This window comes from Lontra canadensis, unplaced genomic scaffold, assembly GCF_010015895.1.
Source record: "Lontra canadensis isolate GAN:19392208 unplaced genomic scaffold, GSC_riverotter_1.0 scaffold8, whole genome shotgun sequence".
NCBI classification, from domain to species: domain Eukaryota; kingdom Metazoa; phylum Chordata; class Mammalia; order Carnivora; family Mustelidae; genus Lontra; species Lontra canadensis.
This window is the reverse complement of record NW_022631002.1, coordinates 27,918,856-27,936,666: the sequence shown is the minus strand read 5'-3', so window position 1 is coordinate 27,936,666 and position 17,811 is coordinate 27,918,856. Positions and strand designations below refer to the sequence as shown.

Sequence of the window (17,811 nt, the reverse complement as noted above, 5' to 3'; positions counted from 1 at the left end):
CACAATGTCCCACGGATACTCAGAGAGAAAAATACTGATCTTCTCCACACGGGGAAATCCTACCCAGGAGTCAAGAAAGGAGGAATCTCTGTGTGTACGTTGGAAAGATGTATAGTAGATATAGTAGATATAGATGTATAGATCATTGAGTGAACACAATGATGTTATTCATAGTCTACAATGTACTAACCCTTCTGGGTGGTTACAATGTACCAAGGTTTTACATGGTAATTTCTTAAATCATCGGAAGAAGTCTATGTGGTAGGCTTCTGAGCCCCATTTTACTGATGCGGAAATTGAAACACAGGGACTAAGACATTTGTTCAAGAGAGCTTGGCTGGTGGCGGTTAGAGCCACTGGGCAGGAGACCTATAGGTCTATCATGTTAGCCTACCTAGGCTGCTAACATCCGGGTTCTCAACCACCATGCTACCTTGTCATTAATTATGCGTGTGTGTGTGTGTGTGTGTGTAAAAGAGAGAGAGACTTTATATATAGCTTATGCTTATATGGCTTGTATTAACATAGAACATTTCTGGAAGGCAGCCAAGAAACTGTTAGGAGTCCACGCCTCTGGAGAGTGGGAATGAAATAATCAGATGACTTATGTGTCTCTTGCAACACACACACCCCTCCCAAACACTGTCTTAGGAATTCATTCCGCTGTAAGTAATAGAAAACTCAATTAACGGAGACCTAAACAAAACCAGTTTATTTGTCTGACATAAACTAGAAGTCCAGAGCCGGAGGTTTATGGGCTCCCTGATACGAGAGCTACTCTTGTGTGATTACCATGGCTTTAGGCTCGTAGAAACAGCTCTTCCTTGCTTTATTTATTTATTTGCTTACTTATATCTTCATCAAACATTTCTGTATTTTACCTACGTCCCTCGTTCGTTGTCTTTTTTCCACTCTAGAATATCACCTCTATGAGGATGGGGACTTTGTTTGCTTTACAGTTGTATCCCAGCACCATGGCATCCTACCTGATACAGAGTAAATGCTCAATAAACACGCATTGAGCCAATCAGTGAATGGATATGGCTACTTCAATCAACACGTCCATGTTCACAGACTCAACTAAGGTAGGTGCGGGGGTGGAGGGGTGGGGAGGCGGGGCACCACTACCTCTGACCTCCTTTATCATGAAAAGAAAGGCTTTCCCAGAATCCTCTACACAAATTTCCTTCGCGTCTTATTAGCCAGAATTGGCTTCCTTGGCGTGCTCCTCTCCCGCAGCAAAAGATGCTAGAAAGCCAGAGGCGAGTGACCATGACTCCAGATAGATACCCCAGACCACATCAGGATGTGCTTAGCCAGGAAGAAGCAGCAAGAGGCTATGAGTTACATAATCAGTCATTTCACCCCCAGGTTGTTTGGCTTTTTCCCAGATGCATGTTCTACTTTTATTTTATATATATTTATTTATATATATAGATATATATAATAAATAATAATTTAATATATAATATATAATAATATATAATATATAAATAATAATTTGATATATTATATATTAAATATATATTTAAATAAATATGTATTTAAATATATAATAAATAATAATTTAATATATATTTATATATAAATATATATATATATAAAATAAAAGTAGAACATGCATCTGGGAAAAAGCCAAAAAAAAAAATATATATATATACATATATATTTTTTTTTTCTTGATTACAAGTGTCCAGGCCCCACTGCAGGCTTCCTCAGAATCTCAGGGGGTGAGGCCAGACATGTGCACCTGGACAGGTGCCCAAAAGACTTTGATGCACCACCCATAATTAAAAACAAAAACAAAACTTTCCAGAGAGTCTTATAACGTAGCTGGAGATTTTAAAGCCCTGGAAAAGGAATGTGACCTAATTCTCATAAAGACATAAGCCCAAGAGGTCTTTCTAGATCACTGAGCTCAAACTCTCCACTTTTCAGAGGAGTAAACTGAGGCTCCCAGAGGCAGAGAGACTTGTCCAGAGCCTCCCAGACACTCAGTGGCAGAGCCAGGCCAGGTTCCAGCATTGTCTCTCAAACAAGTGTCTTGCTCTCTTCAGCTCCTGGCAGTCTCATTCTCCATCATCAGGCGCTTAAAGCCAGGGCCAGGACCCTCCCATTACTCACATTTAACTTTTACAGAGAAAGAACCAAGTATCAATTTTGCCTTCCTCCGTTAACTGCGTAATCTAGAGTAATAAATTAGTCCCGAAGCAAAAAGATGTCCTTAATCCCCATGCTGCTTTTCCATATCCCTGTGGTGTTTATAATGTAAAAGGAGTTCTAGGGGCTAACGTCCCCTCTCAGTCTTCCCCATTCTATATGTATAAATTTATATTTCATAATTATAGTTGCAGGTTTCCCCTTTGCTCTGCCCCTGCCCTTGAGCTGGAGAGTGGCACAGGAAATGGTTTACGTTCTCTGGTCTACCCTGACAGTCTAATCCTGCTCCTGTATTTCATACTGTCTCCGTCAAGTCCATTTTCTCTCCACTACAAGACAGACACTGTATCTAAGGCCCCCATCTCCACAGACTCAAAGCAGTGTGCGCCTGGACCAAACCATGGCATCCCTCTGAAAGGTCTTACAAGCCAGCCTGGGGATGGACAGTTTCCGAAATGCAGGTGAGGAGACCCACATCAAGCTCCTCTTGATGGATTTATTATTGAATCCAATCACAAAACCAAAATGAAAGAGTAAGATGTGACCATCCCAGAGAACGGAAGACCTGCCAGGCTACACCTCCCAAGACCTGTATGGAACTCCAAGGTCAGAGTCTGTGCTTTCTTGTAAGAGGTGCTGGAGCCCATCAGTGGACCTCGCAGTGGTTCCTGGATTGCCTCAAATACTAATCAGTTATGTCACCTGAGCCGTTGGTTTAACCCCTCTGAAACCCAGTTGCTCCTCTGTGGGAGGAGGGTAAGAAAATGTATCATTTAATGCCCCAGTGTGGCTGGATAAACAGAAGAGAACAAGTTACGAATGTATACTACCTTAGCCGGTAATGTGGGTAGAATCAAGGCAACCGAGTCAACGGTGTCCTAAAGTTCCAGCCCAGCTGTATTCCACCCCAGATCCACCAACCAATATTTTTTTCCCAGTTGTTCAGACTTATATACGGCCCTAGTCATCAGCCCAAGGCAAAGGTGAAAAACATCAACTGAGAATTCTAGGGGTTTGAGTCCAAAAGACCAAAACATTTATCTGGGTGCCCTGTTTTTCCTGTTTTTTTTTTTTTCATTTCTATGCAGATATTTGGTATTATGTAGATATCTAAGGGTAAGAGGAGCCAGCCACACAGGAGACAAGAGCCAGAGCAGCTCAGATCAACAACCTGTTAGGTGAGGTGGTTATTTCTCTAAACTGCTTCGAGACAATTAAGCATCCACTCTGAGATGTGTTGCTCGCCCAAAACTTTGCAGCCAGCAGCCTGAGCCCAAACCCCAGATATTTCAGTGTTAGCTCTCTGACACCAGAAAAAGGAAGCTCTCCTAGGCTCTAACTTCTGTAAAATGAAACAAATGGTATCTAATGTCAGGCAGATGTTAGAGCGAAACAGCCAACCCCAAGGGGTCAGAGACTCTTGTTGCCTTGCTAACCATTCAAACCACATTCAAACCACATTTCTCTAGTGATAACGTGATTTGGGGACGTCTTGAACAACGCCTTAGAACAGCACCTGCATGAGGGCAGGAAAATCTTTTGTTCAGTGCCCAACCCTCGTCTCCCAGAACGATGCCCAGCATTTAGTAGCTACTCAATATGTGTCTGTTAAATGAAGGCTATGTGCTGTTCTTCCCACATGGAACAGAGTAGCCCTACTTGAATAGAAGGGCCAATGCCCTCGGATTTTCTTCTGTCCTCACCAGGACCTCCTACTGTGTGTGCACAGAAGATAATCGACCCCTCATAGTCCGTAAGGACCATGGACAATCGGTGGGGGTTGGGGGGAAGACGGTTTAGAACCACGGCAGTCTGTCAGTAACAGCACATGTGATGGGTGTGGGCGGGCGGGGGTGGGGGTGGGGGGGTAACCACACAAATAGCCTTGACTCCAAAATAAGAGAATCATCTCTGTTGCCTGTGAAACACTTCCCGAAGACGGAATTTCAACAGAACATTGCAATAGCAAATATTCACTGCAAAATTCCACAACTTCTGTCACTATGAAAAATGTCACGGAAGGAGATTTTTCTCAGAAAACAGCAACATGCAAAAGTAATCAGGGCTGGAAGACTCAAAGATGGATGAAGAAAACAAGAGCAACAGATCCAATAGCTCTGGTTTTATGAATAGACATCCACCCCCACCCCCCCTCATTTGTAAGACCCTCGTGAGATCTTTTTTTTACAGCAGGTTATGAATCATCTTCATGATATCTTTAAATGGATGATCAATACTATATTTTCCCATAAAATGTTTGGTTTGAAATCCGATTTTAAGTGCATTAGAGTTTTTGTGCACCGAGTCGGTGAATGCCATAATAAATTGTCATCAAATATGAAAGAAATATAGCAGAGATTAATTGCCATATTTATTTATGAGTCTATAAAATACCTTGTGAGAGTCCTGGCACATTTTTGGGATACCAATTTGAACCTTCAGGAAAGTTAAAAGCATTAAAAGAGACTGCAAGGAGATTTATGATCAGAATGTTTTTAATTGCAGACCCAAGCAGACAGACAGGTATTAGAATGGCTGTGCCCTTAATGGGCATGTCTCGTGTGTTACTCTTTTTTTTCCCCCTTTAAAAATGATATACTTCCCATATTTTTATTGATTTGTGAAGATCTGCCGTAAATTACCGGGGCTTGCACATGACATCACAAATGGTCCCAGCTTCCCTAAAGTAGTGGGCCCCAGGTGGCACACAAAAAAAGAAGGCTCCTGGCCAGTTCTAATGCTTAGCTTGGAGAGTAGGAGAAACCACAGGGAAGGAGAAAACGGGAATGTCACTCATAGCACAGACATGTAGATGGCTTGAAGCTGCATATATTTTCACTGAAGCCTGAATGTCGACAGAAATGCCATTCTTTAGGGGAAAGAATAACAAAATATCCTTACACCCTCCCCGTTAAGAATGTTCCAGTGGAGATCTGTATGAAAGACTCCACAGTCCCTGACTGTCCTCAGGGCCAGCATCCCGGCAGCTGCCCTCCCCATTTGTCCAGGCCATGCATCTGTCCTCTCACTGTCCACTCAAGACCACCCCAGGCCCTGTCCCAGAGGGGGACAGGACATGGCACCTTATTCTAGCAGATCTTTGCACGCTATCCTTTTTTTTCTACATGCGTTTGTTTCTTCCCCCCAGACTTTGTCTTCAAAAGCTGTTCTCTGGTTTTCAAATCCATACATCTGTTGTTTACTTTCCATTTTAATTCTGTGAAAACACGAGATGCCTCAAGCTTATCATTAGAAAGATGTTACCCTCCACGGGATAAAAATAATCAAGACTTTCTGTATACAAAAACTGCTTCGCGAGCAAGAACTTAATGCACCACCCCTCCACCCCCACCCCGCACCCTCCGTCTACCAAAGCAAAAACGAAGCTTTAAAAAAACAGATCTCGTCCTGACAATATTCACTAACTAAATTCCATTCCTTGTTTTGTTTTGTTTTAAACCAGTGTAGACAGATAGCCTTAAACTTGGCTGGACTTTTTAGGTTGTTGTTTTTTTTTTTTCTTGCTGTTGTTGCTACTTTGTGTTTTGTTTTGTTTTGTTTATTTACTTATCAGTCACAGCTGGGTCTGCTTGCTGTTTTCTGTTTTAATGTATGATCCACATCAAATGGCTAAAACCTCCAAATTATTATGTAAGTGCTTTCATAGTGCAGGCTGATAGAAAAGCATACCATAGAGATCCAGAATGGCGTATTTCCGGTGGTACTTCTTTGGACATTTTCCCTGCAGTATGAAACTGTGTCATCGCAGGGCAGTACATGTGGATTCTCGGGGTCCAGTTGGAGGTAACCACATCTCCTGGCTGTGTCTGGCTTGATGTGTGTTTGAAATACAGTCTTGCAGAAAGACCCAAAGTCCAAGGGTCCAGATTCCGGTCCCTCCTCTGTCACCTACTTCCTTCTAGCTGATGTGATCTTGGATTTGCTTCTCATGTCTCCAACTTCCTTACCCTGAGCCTTAAGACAGAAAAGCAGAGGCGTTTAGGATCGCTCTCTATCTAAGCATGCTAGGAGTGCAAAGGAATTTTTATTATCGACAAGATATGATTTTTAACTCTAAGCTCAGGTTTGTACCTGCTTTACCCACACACCAGGACCTCTGCATTAGAGCTCGTTGTGTTACTTTGTTCAGAAATTCGTTCTTTCTGTTTGCCACCTTCCGGACAAATGACATCGACGCCCCGATCTGGGAATGATGGTCTTTTTATTTTTCGCTCCTGATGCCAAGGTTGCTGTTGACAGTATGCGCTCAGGCAAAGCAGGGCCTCCCTGCCTTTCACAATCTGACGCCACGCACACTACTTCCGTCAGAACAATTAGTGTTCATTTCGACTTTACTCAGGGAGACCTGCGGCGACTGATCAGCATCAATTATAGATGCATCTGTCCAGATGCACTTGTCCATTCATGCATAGATTTGAGGAAATCTCGTTCTTCTTCCGTTCAAAAACAGCCACTGAAAAAATCCATACTTAAAAAAATATAATTTGGCACATTTTCATCTATGTTACTATGCCCATAGACCCACACACTGCACCTGTGATTTAAGGCATTGGAACTTGATTTGGAGTATTTCTGGCTTGTTGTTCATCTCCACCCTCTGTAAAAACTGCTGTCTTTATAAAACATCGGGAAATGAGGGATATTTAACCCAAAATAGTACAATAGGATTTGTGTGTGTGTGTGTGTGTGTGTGTGTGTGTGTTGGATTCAAATTTATTGTCAAAGACATATCCTTTTTTTTTTTTTGAAGTTTTTATTTTAATTCCAATTAGCTCACATACACTGTGGTATTAGTTTCAGGTGTACAATATAGAGATTCAACAGTTTCAATACATCACCTGGTGCCCATCACAGCAAGTGCCCTCATCCCCATACCCTATTTCCCCCATCCCCCACTCACCGCCACTCACCCCCCTCTGGCAACCACCAGTTTGTTCTCTGTAATTAAGAGTCTGTTTCTGGCTCAAAGACACAGCCTTTACTCTGCCTGCTCAAGACCTTCGGTGAATTTAAAGCAGAGGAACATGAACTTCAAACAAGGGATGTGGGCAAATCCTCTCCATGCTCCAAGTAGGCCTTTGACCATCTGCTTTATTCATATTTGTTTTAATGAGCAGCTAGAGGAAATATCAGAGCGCCTGCAGAATACAACGAAAGGATCTGTACCATTTGTACAAAATACTTTGCATGGAAGGACTCCCTCAAATATAACAGGGAGGGTCTGCCTCTCATAAGTCTGTCTCTTCCCTTCAGTACAAGTCTAGACGGACACACACACACACAACTGGGCATTTTTACCAAACTAAATTAATCAGCAGTAAACAAAGCAATGAGAAGCCGGAGCCCTCAGCTGCCAAAGTGAGCGCCTGTCCACAGCCAGGAGGATGAGAACAGATTCCGTGACCCCTTCCTTGAACCAGACTTTCCAAGAAAGACTTGTTTCAACCTGAGGTCGCTGCCAGACAGAGGGCTGCTTTGGTCTAACCCACTGGCTCTGTTTTGTAATGAGGCTCTGAAAACAATGGAAAGGGGACACACTCGATACGAACTGTTTTTAGGGAACCCCACTTTGTGCTTGGGGAGGGGGTACAATCAAACTCCAGGGGCACCAGGTAGGTTTGCTGTGGGTCTAGCTTCTCCCTGAGAAAGAAATAAGAAATCAAGGTCTTCCAGACTTGGAAGTGGCGGCCTTCCTCCCCAAGACACTCTGACACTGTAAAGTAACTTTGAAGACAATAGAAAGCTTCCTTCACAGAAAACCTGCTCTTTGGTTTGTTTTCCTTTTCTACCTAAGAAGAAAAACACCCAGGAACCATCAGAGCCCTACCTTCCCAATTTACTTCTCCACTGCTTTTCCTCTTTCAATCTTTTTTTTTTTCCTCCTGAAAAATCGTGTTGCTTTTTCTCTAATCCTAGAGAGCAAAGACAAGAGGTAGGCCCGGAGGCCCTGCGCACAGCATTGATACCGCAGAAGTCTTATAAATCAGGGAAAAATCAATACATTCTATATGGTAGCTTCTCCTTTGCAACCAGATCGCCAGGGGACATAACTAATGCTTTTTCTCCACCACCAACCCATTTTTCTGTCATAAAAAAAAAAAAAAAAGAAAGAAAGAAAAGAAAAAAAAATCTGCTTAGGAACGAATGGGCAATCAAAGTTGCTGAGTAAGTATTTCAACTATCTAATTTTATTACTTTACAATTGACATACCTTCCCTCTGGAAATGTTTGCAATTAATTAATTAGCAGTAATCTTCCCCAAGGGACTAATTTAATGAATTCTCTCCAATTTGTACTTAAAAAAAAAAAAAAAAGATGTATCCAAGCTGCAGATGTGTGGATGGCTGCAAAGTGCATCTTGAAAAAAATCAAGGGATCTATTACGGGGCCTTTTTATCACTAAATCAATCCGGCGGTAACGATAATTCTTTTTCTAACTGGGAATTTCCCCGGATTGAACGCAAGGTTTTTCCAAGGTAAGGACGCTTGGCAGCAGCAGCAGGGAAACCTCCCCGGGTTCCTTAGTATTTAGAATGAATATTCTCCTATTCCTATCAGGAATAGGCGGAGGAATGTTGGGTTTCCAAGATCTATAGAGCCTGGCCCCTTCTGCCCCACCTGTACTGGGTGGGGCGGGGGGAGCCAATATTGTTCCAAAGAGGTGTCTGACTTCAGGGGCTTACCGGTTCCCTCTGCAAGGTTCCAGCGGAAAACTCTGCAGCCAGGGATCCTGGGCCAGGCCCTAGACTTTGCCTGGTTAGCTAGCTTCCTCCTCGCCTCGCAAAAATGCAGGGCAGAGACCCGGGGTTGTTCCTGACCTCTGGGCTACAGGTTCTTGCGTTTCAGCTAGAAAATACAACTGGGCCCTTGAACCAGTCCCCCAGATTCCTGCAGGAAGGGCGCAGCAAGGACCTGGGAGCGCGTTTTGTACATTGTAAAGTGCCCTGACCCTGTGAGTGGAAGGGAGACTTTCTGAGGGTTCTGGCCTGCCAGCCCCAAAGCCAGAGTTCCACTTGGATATCCGCAGCATCTCCCGAAGACCCGCCCCCCACCGGACTGGATGCCCCTTTTCTCGCCCCGCCCCCCGCAACCCACACCCCGACCCCAAGGTCAGGACTGGGGATTAAGCCTGGGGTGCTCATAATCTACAGTGTTCACAAACTAGAGGCCGCGGGTCCGGGGCCAGGCCTAGAGGACGCAGATCCCTCCCGGCGCAGACGAGCTCCTCCGCCCCTCAGCGCCACTTTGAGGACCCATGGGATGGAGGGGGGGTGTTCAGATAGCCGGGCCCAACCCCGCGGCGTCGCGGCGGAGCGCGGGGCACGAGCCGCCGTCCCCGCGCGCTGAACCGCGGCTCGCCAGCGCCACCCCCAGCGGAGCGCAGCGGCTGCAGCTCGGCCCCGGCGCCTTCCTGTGGCTCCCCGGCTCCCGGGTGGACACTGCGGTCGGTGCGCAGGAAGCAGCCAAGCCTCGCCTTCGGAGCAGATGCGTGGGGTGTACGCCCGCCGCCTGCAGATGCCAAGGGTCAGACGGAGCGCATTTCCAGGCGGAGTGCGAGGGGAACTGAACCTTGGCCTCGAGGGGGCGCTATTCGGCCTGTTTGAGGGCCAGAAGGCTGCCGAGAAGCCCCAGGGTCGAGACCCTACCAAAGACCAGGGCTCGGAGAGCCTGGATCTAGCTAGAGTCCTGGGGAGTCTGGGGTAGAGAACCAGATTCCGGAAGACAAAGACGGCCGGGACAGTGGGACGCACCGACGCTGCCCAGGCGCGGCCCCAAGGAGTGTGGGGCCTGTGGCGAGAAGAAACTTTCCCGCAACAGAGGGGCGGGGGAGCGGGGCTGGAGGCTTCTCCCCTGAGCCGCCGCTCTCCTCCACCTGCCAGTGTTCAACCTCCGCCCAGCCTTCGCCCACCCCTGTTCCCGCCCCTCCCCCCCGCGCCTCTGTTCACTTAGACTCCTCATCTCTCTCCTCTCCCCTCCTCCTTCTCCCTCTTGCCCTTCTCCCCCACTTTTCTCCTCTTTTTTCTCTTATCTCTCCTTTTGTATTCTCTCCCCCCTCGCGGCCCGGCTGGCTTCTCTCCTCCTCCGGGCCGCAGGGGAGGAGGTAAACGAGCTGCGCCCGGGGCCTGCGCGGCACTGAGGGAGGCGTTTCTCCTACTTCTCCCGGGTAATTTGGAGAGATTGCATGTGCGCGCGCGCGCGTGAGCTTAAGGCGAAAAGGGGTAGGATCCGGCGCCCAGCAGAGAGGGTCGGGGTCTTTGACGTTCCTCACCAGCTGCACAAACCTCCCGAACAAGTGTGAGTGTGGGTGAGAGTGTGCGCGCGCGCACGGGCTGGCTGCGCTTGGCACGCTTGGTGGCCCGGGGCCCCAGGGCCCGGGGGCCCGCCTGGCGGCCCGGGATTACCGTGACGTCACACTGAGCCTCTGGCCACCTTGGACTGGGACACCTCGGGAGCCGCACAGCCCCGCGCCGCGCCTCACCTTGCTTCGCCGCCGCGCGACTTTGGGAACCCGCATCCTCTCCCTTTCCTTGCCCATCCATGGGCCCTTCTGTCTTCCGGACCACGCGGGTCGGAGGGGCGCCTTCTGGAGCGCAGGGCTCGGCAGCCGGACTGCCCTCGGCTCTGCCTCCAGTCGTGCCAAGCGGGCGGAGGATCCGGCGCTGGGAACCCGCTGCCGTGTAAGGAACCGAGGCGGCGCACGGCTGGAGGCGCAGAATCGCGGGGCTGAGGCGGCAACTCGCAAGAGGAGAAGAAGGCAGTCCAGGGACAGCCACCATGTCCTTCCCGCACTTTGGACACCCGTATGGCGGCGCTTCCCAGGTAAGAAGTGCCTCCATGGGGGATGGGGGCAGACTTGGGGGGTGGGTGTGCCTAGTGCACGCGCCCGCCACTGGGCGCCCTCCTTTCGCACGAGTCTCCCGGGAAGCCAGACTGTGCAGGTACGACGTACTACAGACCTCTCAGACACCCCCAATCTCTGGCAGAGAACGTTCCATTCCCCCAGAGCAAGCTGGAAAATAGTGTGACCCGAAACTTGGGCACCGACCACGCGCTCGGCGAAGTGGGTGGGATATCGAGACCTTCCAGACAAGGTTGCTTTATTGTACAGTTATCGGAGGTGACCCCGAGAGCCCACCTCACCATTTTCAGTTGTTTGCTAGTTGACTTCTGTTCTTATCCTCTCTCCCTTCTTTGAGTGGGTGCAAGCTCTCTGCTTCCGGTTCCTTCGATTTTTCCAGATTTGGGTGGGTGTTATGCAGTGACAAGGGTTTCTTGGGGGAAATTCTGGGGACACCCACGGCTGTTCTCCAGCTTCTGCCCAGATTGTGGGGTCTGGTTCCAACTTGACCTCTGACCCGCCTTGTGATCTTGGACAAGTCTCCCTGGTCCTCATTCCCTATCTGTAAAATGGGAGCAGGAGTAAGATGTGATGGTGGTCTCCAGGGCTAACTTCTAGCTCTGCCTTTGTAGGATCCTGAGATGGGGGTGGGGGGGTGGCGGGAGGAGGGATAGGCGAGGGAACCAGCGGAGTTGGCCTCCTGTAATTCGCATTTCAGAATATTCTCTTCGCCTGGACCCCCGGGACCCTCGAGCTTTAGCAACGTTTTAGGAATATCTGTAAGGGGTCAGTTTGGATAAATTGCGCCTTAAGATAATTCCCATCCCAGCCGAATGCTCCAAACACGGCGGCATGTAGTCGATGTGGAATGAGGGCAGGATCCGGCAGTGCACCTCTCTCGCCCCATAGTTTCTGGTGTCTGCAAGTTCCAGCGCCACTTGCTGCGAATCCGCCCCGCGGTCCGTCCCAGATGTGGCCTCAGGCTCCACCCCGGCGGCCGCCCTCTGCTGCGCATCCTACGACGGTCGGCTGCTGGGCAGTGCACGGCCAGAGCTGGGCGCAGCCTTGGGCATCTACGGAGCCCCATATGCCGCCGCTGCAGCTGCCCCAAGCTACCCAGGCTACTTGCCCTACAGCCCAGAGCCGCCTGCGCTATACGGAGCGCTGGTGAGTACACCCCACCGAGCCTGGGTCTGTGCTCCAGGACCCATGGGGCCACTGGCCATGACTGCAGCAAAGAGGGCAACTCAGTGTGCTATCTCCAGGGAAAATCTAGGAAGGAGGCAAAACTAGGAGGGAAGGAGATGGGTAGGATTGTGTATAGCCCTGGGGAAGGGGGGGAAGAAAAAACATCTTTGCAGCATTTTACTTTGCGGAAAGCCATTCTGATTTAAAAACATCTGTGCTTCTATTAATTCTGGACTCAGGCAGAGGTAGGCAAGGCTCAGTTTATGGATGAGGACGTTGAGATGCAGAGGCGTTCAAATACCTTACCCAAAGTCACAAAGATACGAAGGGGCCCGGAAACAGCCCTGGAAAGCGTAAGGCAGGGAAGTTCCCCAGCTGGCAGGGAGGGGGTGGGGAGGAGTCACAAGTAGTAACCCTACTAGTAAGAGTTAATATTTAACTACTGCCTCTTTTGCACCAAGAATTCTGCCAAACGCTCTTCTTCAATACCCTACAGGTACTATTGTTATTCCCAGACACCAAGGGCAAGCTGAGGCACAGAGCAGTTAAACAACTGTGCCCATGTAGCCAATGGCAGTGGTGGTCCTGGGATTTGAACCAGACTTTTACCCCAGGGACCCTTAACAACTACACCACCCAGCCTCTTCCTGAAACCCGGTGTCCTGAATTCTCTCTTCCCACCCTGCCCCCACCAGAATCCGCAGTATGAATTTAAAGAGGCTGCAGGGAACTTTACACCTGGCCTGGGGCAACCAGGAGCCTATTACCCCTATGAGCCAACTCTGGGGCAGTACCAGTATGACCGGTAAGGCATGGGGGTGCATGGGTAGCCGGCCTTGCAAGTCCTCCTCCGCTCCCCTGCCACAGGGCCCATCTGGGAAGAGCCTGGGAGGGGTGGGGCGGGAGGGTGCTTGAGGAGGAAGGAGCCCTGAACCTCATTTCCAGGCCTCAGACTGTCTCCTGCCTGCAGCCCCAGGTTCTCAGATCCAGAACTGTGACAGGTTCTCTCCCTCCCCAGGTATGGAACAGTGGAGTTGAGCAGCACGGGCCGCCGGAAGAACGCCACCCGGGAGACCACGAGCACGCTCAAGGCCTGGCTCAACGAGCACCGCAAGAACCCCTACCCCACCAAGGGCGAGAAGATCATGCTGGCCATCATCACCAAGATGACCCTCACCCAGGTGTCCACCTGGTTCGCCAACGCGCGCCGGCGCCTCAAGAAGGAGAACAAGATGACGTGGGCGCCCAAGAACAAAGGCGGGGAGGAGAGGAAGGCTGAGAGTGGAGGAGAGGGGTCCCTGGGCTGTCTGAACGGTGATACCAAAGGTACCAGAAATGCTCACTATCCGCCTTAGGGTTTTTCCAGGGTTTTATCCTGGCAAAGGGTTTTATCCAGTCTATCAGGCCCATTGCACTTCTGCAGCCGCCTTGTGGGTCAGCTTTTAGGGTGTCACTCCCGTACTTACTCTTGCACTTGTACCCATCCCCTTCTCCCCGAAAGACTTCTGGGCCTTTGCCTGGACAGTTCCCTCTGCCTGGAATTCCCCACGTAACTGACTGCTTCTGGATTTCTGAAATGTGGGCTGGAAAAAGCCTCTCCTGGCCGGCCACCCGGGCTAATTTAGCTTCCCAGTTATTCCCTAGGACATCGGTCTGTTGTATTTCGTTTGCCATACTCACCACTATGAGAAGGTACTGGAGATCTGTCCGCCCCCTTGGGGAACAGCAGCGCCACTAAAAAGTGTCTTATTTGCTGCTGTATTCCCTAAATTCCTGAGACCTAAATGTCTAATGATGTCTGGCACATAGAGGGCACTCAGTAAATATTTGCGGAATTAAATAATACACACCAGGTACCTGTGGGTATGGAAATTCCGGGGGAGGTGGGGGAGGCCCCTTGGGTGTCTGTTTGTTTTATGGTGGAGAAACTGGGATCCAGGTCTTGGGCAGTAAAAAGTGGTCCTTTCCTTGCACCAGAAAGCAGTCTTCTTCCAAGAAGTGTGGGCGGGGCTAGGGCCTCAGTTCACTCCCAAGGGCAAGTCCCTGCGCCCTGGGGCAACTGTAAGAGACGGTTTGGCCAGTCTGGTGCATAAAGCCAAGAATGCCCTAAGTGCAGAACCATCTTGCTAAAAGCTTCTCAGGGATGCGCACTCCCGCGGATTTCCCTTGGGGCCTGGGGCTTTTCTCACTAGCGTCTGATTTCCTGCAGATGGTACTGCAAGCCAGGAGACTCGAGGGCTCCGACTGAGTGACCTGGAAGACCTAGGGGAAGAGGAGGAGGAAGAGGAGGCCGAAGACGAGGAGGCAGTAGCCACAGCTACGGACAGGCTCGCCGAGTTCCATAAAGACTCCCGGTCGCTGCCGGCGCCCTGCACCGCCGCTAGGGAGGCCAGGCTGGAGCGCCGGGAGTGCGGCCTGACGGCGCGCCCCTTTTCCTTCCCGGAGCCCCCGAGGTCCGGGGAAGCTGACTTCCTGCGGGCCGAGCCCCGGGGCCCTACGTTGACCATGCATTACCCCTGCAGCGAGAAACCGCGCATCTGGTCTCTGGCGCACACTGCGGCCGCTGGCGCGGTGGAAGGCGCAACTCCAAACCCTCCCAGGCCGCGAAGTCCCGAGTGCCGCGTGATTCCGGGACAGCCTGCAGGCGCAGGCGGCCGATGCGCCGCGGTCTCCAGAAACTCCGGGTGCGAAGAGCCTTCCTGTGTAGCCAAAGCCTTTGGAACCCGCCCCTTTGCCGCGCAGGGGATGCCAATGAACTGTGCGCCGTGCCCGCGGCGGAGGGAGCCTGCAGTGCACTGCCAGTACCCGTCTGGAGCAGAAGGTAGTTGGGTCCCCAACGGCGATGGGTGTGTCTGTTCCAAAGACACCTGCCCACCGTGCCGCCCAGCCAGCACATGGCCTCTCAGCCCCTCGGGCATGTCCCCGTTCAGATCCAGAGCAGGACTGTCCGCAGCACTCTTCGAAACTAGAGCTTAGAAATAAAAGTACCGGTCCCCTCTCCTTTTAAAACCAAGTAATAGTAAGAAGCTCAGGGTGAGAAGGTAACTTACCTAGGATCACTTAGAAAGTCATGGAAAAGATGGGCAACCTAGTTCTCTGACCTGGGCTTCCGATGGGCACCATCATGACCTTTTGACTCTGACATCCTTGTCCCCTGCCTGCCCCCTTGGAAGAGGCAGCTGACCCCAGCCTTGCTAGCACCAAGAGTTTTGCTAGGGCAGGGCAGGAACCAGGACTTTCCAAGAAGTCTGGGGGGGGAGGGGCCAGATACATGTAGTTGGCTTAAGGCCAATGGTTAAGTCCGGCAGGCAGCCCCCTCCCGGGGTGGGGGTGGGGTGGGCACAAAACTCCTGGTGAGGGTAGCCCAGGCTTGGTGCTGTCCCCAGAGAGCACTCGTCCCCCAGAGCTCCCCCCGCCAACGTGGGGGGGGGGCGGTGACTGCCAGTCAGTGGTCTCTTGCCCTTGGCTCTGCCTGGTGGAAGGGAATTGCACCCCACAATGGGACATTCCCCAAGCATCAGGCAGCCTCCAGCAATTACTGTCAGATTCTGCTCTTCGTAGTCATTTCTCTCAGGATTAGCTACTGGCTGAGAAAATTGGGTTGCGCAGCTATTTGAATTTACACAGAACGGGGTCCAAAAGTTCCTCCCGGCAAGCAAATTGCCTCTAGACCTTGGATTCCCTTCGGACCAGACACCAGCCGACCTCCGATTTCCTGGAAATCGCCACCAAGCGGCCCTGCGGGTTTTAATCAACCTTTCCTCTCTCAGCAGGTTAGCGCAACGGCTGCGATTTGCGGAGGAATCTTGGAAAGAAGCCCTACTTTTTCGAACTCACCTTTCTGCTCAGAAGCTGGGAGACCTGGCCAGGGACTGGGGGGTCTCTCACTTCGCCTAAGAGACAGACAAAACACACAGAAACCCTTCTACCGGCTCTTCCTGCACGCAGAGCTGGGAGAGGCAGGCGGAGGCGCTTGGAGTCAGACCCTCTGGAGGAGGTGGCGGTGGGGCACCTTTGGAAATGCCAAGGGAAGGCTGAGCGAGTGTGCCCTGTGCACTCACTCCGTATACCAAGTCTCCCTCCCTCCTCCTGATACAGGGTCTGAAGCAGCTTCTCCCGCTCACCCCCACCCCGCCCCCTTTCACTGTGTAACTTCAACGCTGACCTGGCCTCCTAAGGACCACCTGCGTCTTCTCCTCCTCCCCATTCCTTGTGTCCTCAAAAATAATCAAACCAAACCCCACCCGTATGCCAAGTCTGTGCCAGGGGCGCTGGGAGAGGCCAGGGTGGAGGGGAGGATGGAACGCGGCCAGGGATTCCGGGGATGGGGCGGCAGGAGCTGCAAAACCTCGGTCCCTTTCGCGGCAGAGAGAGGAACTGGCGAGGTTGCGGCCAAGGCCACGGGCGCCTAAGGCGCCGCCCACCTGAAGTTGCCCGGTACCTAACTCGCCGAGCGGTGTGATGGCCCGAGGCTTAGTGTGCGTTGGGGGGGGGGGGGGGGGTGGGGAGGTCGGCGGTGGGGAGCAGTCGGGATATTTGGAAAATGTATTTGTTCCCGAGCCCCTACTTGGGTTTTAGTTTATTGGGAGGAGGGGCGATGAGCATAATCCTAGTCTCCCCTTGGCACCCAGCTGGGATCCCCGAGTTTCTCCCGTGAGACAAAACGGCAAAGAGCAACAGCTTGCTGGGTCCCTCGGTGGCAAGAGGGGACATTCTTTCCATTTACTCAAGTGTCAGCAATCACTTCCGGTACAGGCCAACCAATGGGAGGGGACGGGCTGGGAAGGGGACTCGGTGCTCCGCGGCAAGGGCGTCTGGAGCCGGGCTCGGGGAGGAGGGTTGGGAAGCTGTCCGCGCCCCGCGCAAGCTCCAGCCCTTGGCCTGGTCACCTCGGCTTGAGTCAGCGAGGGACCTGGCCGCTGCTCATGGGGAGAGAGGGGAGTGGACCCGGGATGGGGCTCTAAAGGGGAGCTGCGGGGAGCTGGTGCGGGCTTGGGAAGGCAGGGGAAGGACAGCCGGGGTGTGCGCCCACCGACCGGATCCTGAGGGAGCTGCGTCTCCACCGCGGGGCTCCAGCCTGGGCGGCCCAGGCCGGGTGACGCCTTCCCAACCAGGGCCTGGCACTGATGTCTGGGGCAGGAAGGGCCGAGTGCTCACCTCCTCAGGGGAGACTGTAGACCTCCTTGGAGACTGCGGAGAAGGAATGATTGGAAGAACAGCGGGGAACAGGCGGTGGACCACCTCCCAGCCCCACGCTGTTTTGTTGTTTTGTTTTGTTTTGTTTTTTAATAGAATGACGGGGGTCAGAAGGAGCTTTAGAAATCACGAATTACAAAATACAAAACTCTTCCTCACATGAGCAAACTGAGGCCAAACAGAAAGGCAGGCGACTGGTTCAGGGTCACACGGGATCCTTGATAGAGAGGGACCCCAGTTCTCCACTCAGGGCCCAATGCCGCTTTCTGGTTCATGTTCCTTTCCCTCTCTTCCCCTGGGTGATCCCTTCCCTGCTTTCTGCTTTGCTTCTGGGCAACAGCTGCTCCTGCCCGCCCCCCCCCCCACCCAGCTCTCCGGGGACCTCCAGTCGCCCTCACTGACCCGCG

At 51.3% G+C, this 17,811-nt stretch overlaps 1 protein-coding gene across 1 annotated transcript; it reads left to right on the top strand.

Moving 5' to 3' along the window:
- The first annotated feature begins 10,897 nt into the window (after window positions 1–10,897).
- Window positions 10,898–16,001, top strand: IRX6 (iroquois homeobox 6). Its single transcript, XM_032854637.1, has 6 exons — window positions 10,898–11,001; window positions 11,930–12,187; window positions 12,904–13,013; window positions 13,227–13,534; window positions 14,418–15,029; window positions 15,982–16,001. Exons 1-6 carry the CDS (start codon window positions 10,957–10,959, stop codon window positions 15,984–15,986), a joined length of 1,338 nt encoding a protein of 445 aa, XP_032710528.1. The 5' UTR covers window positions 10,898–10,956; the 3' UTR covers window positions 15,987–16,001.
- Window positions 16,002–17,811: the final 1,810 nt, after the last annotated feature.